The 5,089-nt window shown below is 36.2% G+C and overlaps 1 protein-coding gene across 1 annotated transcript; it reads left to right on the top strand.

The window, feature by feature from the left end:
- Positions 1 to 1,244: 1,244 nt before the first annotated feature.
- On the top strand, positions 1,245 to 4,586 carry LOC107710335 (cholecystokinin-like). Its single transcript, XM_016515083.1, has 3 exons — positions 1,245 to 1,363; positions 1,866 to 2,116; positions 4,137 to 4,586. The coding sequence occupies exons 2-3, from the start codon at positions 1,867 to 1,869 to the stop codon at positions 4,265 to 4,267; spliced, it is 381 nt and encodes a 126-aa protein (XP_016370569.1). The 5' UTR covers positions 1,245 to 1,363; position 1,866; the 3' UTR covers positions 4,268 to 4,586.
- Positions 4,587 to 5,089: the final 503 nt, after the last annotated feature.

Below are 5,089 nucleotides of genomic sequence, written 5' to 3' on the forward strand. Positions count from 1 at the left end.
TACAAAAAGGATGGGATAGACAGCCAAGAATAAGCGGGATGACAGACGAGATATATTGTGCATACCCAGGTTTTTTTTTTCTCATGTTCACTTTTCTATAATGAAAGAGTATGTGCACTGGGGCTATCAAGGTCCAAAACTGCAACAACAACAAAAACATCTCCAAAATAACTAAACTAACACCATCAAATTATACTTTTGTGGTGTTAGTTTTGTCATTTTGAAGCTTAGCAGCTTGATTCACACAAATTATAGTGAAACCAGGATATTCTTCAGAGAAAGTAATATGGTGCAACATGAGAGTAAGGAAATGATGACAGTTTTCATTTTTGGGTGAACTATCCCTCAAAGTTCCCACAGGAAACACTATTAGAGCTCCACAGATCAACTCTGATAACTCTGTCTTCCCATTACTATGCAAATGACAGGGATCAATAGTTATTGATCATGCAGGTTATCAAAATGAATCTGTTTGATTTTTTTTTTTGTCCAACACCACAGTCTCCGTTCTGCGCACAAGGGTTTATTAAAGCAGTGTGACGGCAGAAGATAAAGAAGGAAGTCATAGAATAATGACTTCAAAGACAGAGGAAATGGGAACAGATAGAGCAAACTAAAAAGAAAATGGCCTTTAGACAGGTCAGGTTTACACCATACTCAGTTTAAAAGTACTGGTGCTGAAACACTTCCTATATATATATATATATATATATATATATATGTAAGCTGTAAGTTACATAAAGAGTTACATAAAGTCTGTCAGACTCTACTTTGGCCCACACCTGGACATCCAAAGGGTACAGGTGGGGCTGGTGCCATGATGGTGTCCACTTACCTACACAGCAAGGACTGAAATGGGCAGCATATCTAACACATAGAAATGGAATACAAATTGCATGTTTGGATGACCACCACACAGCCAGATATGGGTTTAATTAGCTTCCTGTTCCCCTTGACACTTGACCTTCGGTTATTGCAGATTTTTACTAAAACTGCTATGCTGTGACTTCCTCACTGTCTTTGTCTGTGTAATTGAGTTTGGATTAAAGTATCGCCAAATTCAGAATGAATGACAATTAAAACAGTTTAATTATAAAAATGTAATAATTTAAATTAAAAAAGCAATTTTTCCAATTTTGTAGAACATTTCTGTTATTCTAAGAAAAAGATGCAAAAATAGCATGAAGTACATTATTTATATGCTTAAACACTTTCCATGTGCGTGCATGTCTGTGTAAGTGTGTGAGTGAATGCATGTGTGTGCGTGTGTGTGCACGTCACAGCTGGGTATATAAGTGCCTCTCTCCCTCCTTTCTGAGAATACCCACTTTCATTCTCCTTCAAGCTTACAAAACAGAATAAGGTAAGAGATCATATCTATCTATCTATCTATCTATCTATCTATCTATCTATCCTTTAACCTCTCAAGGATTTAAGATTCTGTCAATATTTTTGTATGAAATTTACATAGAAATGTCAAACATTAGAGTAACAGATGATAATTGTAAACAGTGCATGATAACTTTCCTGTTTTTCTAAAAATGATTTACTTTAATACTTTTTTATCTATATAGACTTAAAACGGTCTTTCATCCTTTACAAGGAGTTGACAAAAAGTCTGAAAACAATAGCTAATTTGTTACATCAAATACCTGTATTTTCTTCAATTAAATTGTATGGCAGTAAAAACTAAAAATATGCACATACATTCAATATTAAAAATAATAAAAAATGTATAATACAATTTAAAAAGAAAAAGCATACAATTGTATGGCAGCAAGATAAGAATGAAAGAGTCTTACTACAAGGATTTCTTTTAACATGCTCGTTTCTCTCTCTGTTCCTCCTCTCGTTCACATTTGCAGGATGAACAGCGGGGTGTGCATGTGTGTGATCCTGGCTGCGCTTTCTGCCTCCTGTTTGGGTCTGCCCCGCTCCTCTTCCCCTGACACTGATGACAGCCCTCTCCCCTCGCAGCTGGACGCCAGTTTAAGTGGGCACCACCGGGTCGTCCGCTCCACCAGCCTCACCCTCAAACAACAGCCAGCAGGCAACACAGACCCAGATACCCATGCCAACCTCAGCGAACTGCTGGCCAAACTTATCTCCAAAAAAGGTGAGAGACACTTCAACATCCAAACACATGGTGAAGAACCATCCTCAATGGCAGAAAGACCATAATTGTCTTGAAAACCAAAAAAAAGTAGCTTCAGCAAATGCTTTGTGTTTTGCACAGTAACCAGGAGAAACAATGAATGAGTAAAACAGTGAAACTAACTCATACTGCAGTACATACACATATGGACAACAGGAAGAGCTGGAAGGAGAGGAAGCAGACAAACTGATCAAGATTCATTTAATTCTGCTCTTTCTCTTTGTTTATTTCCATCTCTTCTGCTCTCCCTCTGTTTGACTTTTGCGCATATTTTTCCATCTCAACGTACATCTTTGTGTGTGAATGCTTTTGTTTCTTTTGCCTTCATTTGAAAACTAGCCATGTGCTCAACGGTTTGCTTTAAAAATTGCTTAATTTTTATATATAAGTGCTAAAGCTAAAATGCAATTTGGCATCTTCTTCTTTGATACACATAAAGACACAAATACTCAATAAAAATAAAAAAAAGAAAAAAGAAAAAAAAAAAGATTGTGCTACACACATTTAGAGCAAGTTCATTTTTAGGAGAACAACAACAGGAAGGTAAAATAACAAACAAGCAGGTAAAATGATTACAAGAAACTACAGGTTTACGAATAATGGAAGGAAACCCTGTCACGCACTATACAGTAGCTCCAGTTTGGCGTTGCTGGGCATTGACAAACACAAACACAGCCGAGTGAAGCGTGTTTATGCCGGAGGTGTACGAGGGGTGGATATTTTTGGGTCAGGTGTGCACCATTAAATTGCATAACCGCTCATTAGGGTGTATCCTATTCAAAGGGGATCGAACTATTATCATTCCTAATCGCAGGAACAGGGAATTGCAACATTCAAGCTCAGTGTGACCTGATATTTTTATTAAACATTCAACTGTAAACAAGGAGTGCCTGTAATGTGTGTTTGTGTATGTGGATCAGGTTTTCTACACATTATAACAACCAAATAAATATCCCCATAAGGACCTCAATTAAAAAATGGGGAGCATTTATGGTCTCCAAAAGGAAAATTGTTTAATAAACAGACAAATAATGTCTAAGATGTGGAAAGGTTTTCTTCAAGACTTAGATTTAGATTTTGGGGACAGGTAATATAATTAGCACAGCATAAAAAAAAAAAAAAAACATTGGAAAGTTTGAACCATGATAGAACAACAAATGTGCACGTACGTGATGAAAACAATGGCATTCAGTGTGCATAGGGAACTAACTGATCCCATTAATGAGAGTCCTAGTTTCTCATTGCACTTAGTTTTTCACTAAGCTTAGCTCTCTCTCTTTTAATAATTGTGAGTAGGAGGTGCAAGCTTTACACATGTAAGCATGTTACAACAAGTCTACAACTTGTACAAATTTCAAAGAAAAAGATAGAATGTAAAGTGTGCTAAAATTCTCCCATCTGTTGCAAACACTATCCCACCCTTGACAACAGATTGAATGACACTTAACATGTTGTATGTAGCTGAAACATTGCCCAAACATGGCTACACACTGCCACACACAGTAGCATGTTCTTTTCCAACCACTATTAAAAATAATTGCTGCTCTACTAATACAATTCACAGCAAGTCAAGAGAATCCTGACTGTTTAAATGCCATTTTTGACACATCTAAAAAAAAAAAGGCAAGAGTTCACATCTTTTTGAAACAGCCCTGAACCGTTTGTTTTGCCATTAACATCATCAATCACTCGCTTAAGTAAGATTTATGTTTAAATTGGTGAGGAAAAACTGAGCACAGTGCCAACTTCATTGATAGTTTGTCATCTAGAAAATGGTTTTATGTAAGAAATGTTAGAAAGCAGTGTCTACCAGAGATGATTGACAGACAAATTATTTATACTGTAAGTGTGTGAATGGAACTAAATCCATAGATATAAAATCCACTTGTTTCTACTTCTATACATTTTTCACCATGTCACTACTGGTTATATATTTAAGATGTTAAGAGATTTTGCATTCATTTCTTTCTTTCTCTCATAGGCTCTGTTCGTCGTAACTCCTCCATGAATAACAGAGCAAACAGCATTAACCACCGGATAAAAGATCGGGATTACGTGGGTTGGATGGATTTTGGCCGCCGGAGTGCTGAAGAATATGAATATTCATCATAAAATCCATATATATCACCTGGTTCCTCATCTACAAATAAAGAGTATATTTATTAATACTATTGTTATTATTATTCTAATGTACATTTGTTAAGAAACCAGTATAATGCAATATACACATATGCCTAATTTTGCAAAAAAAAGACAAAAAAAGTCTTAAAGTGTTGTTGTTGTTTTTCAGTTTTGTCATTTTATTTGAGTTTATTTGTCACATATGCAGTGGCTTTTGCATAAAGAGAACCATTAAGCTGATGTGCTTGTCAGATTCTTGAAACCACAATTTTCAATAAATCAGGTCAGCATTCAACTTTGGCCTTAAATCTTACAGACTCCAGCAGTTTGTCCATCAAAACAACTTACAACCACAAGAACTCGCTTTTAATGGAAGGAAGTGCTCGACAAACGGCTTAAGTATTTGCGGCTCAAAGTGCAGTGTCGTAAAGCCTCTTTGCTTGAAAAGAAAGTAAAAATCAATAAATGAGTAAATTAATTAATGGAAGAAATTCTTTAAAGGAACATTAAGAGGATAGAGTGAAAAAAATTCTGGTTATAAAAGACCATTATTCAGATGCTACTAAGACTAATACAGAACGTGGAAAGAGATAGAAAAGAGAGAGTAGAAGGTTTCTTATACTTCAAGGCATGCTCAGTGGACTTAATGAGCTTGATACACTGTCCAAGGGTAAAGATTTCTGTTTCACAGGCACACAGAGACGGAAATAGACCGGAAGACAGCAGACCTCTCTATATAATAACAGACCAACCATCAATCAAGCTGCTGTGGATATGGGAAATGTCTTCAGACTGGTCAGCCACCACACACAC

This window comes from Sinocyclocheilus rhinocerous, unplaced genomic scaffold (genome assembly GCF_001515625.1).
Source record: "Sinocyclocheilus rhinocerous isolate Xijiao unplaced genomic scaffold, SAMN03320098_v1.1 scaffold897, whole genome shotgun sequence".
Classification (NCBI taxonomy): Eukaryota; Metazoa; Chordata; class Actinopteri; order Cypriniformes; family Cyprinidae; genus Sinocyclocheilus; species Sinocyclocheilus rhinocerous.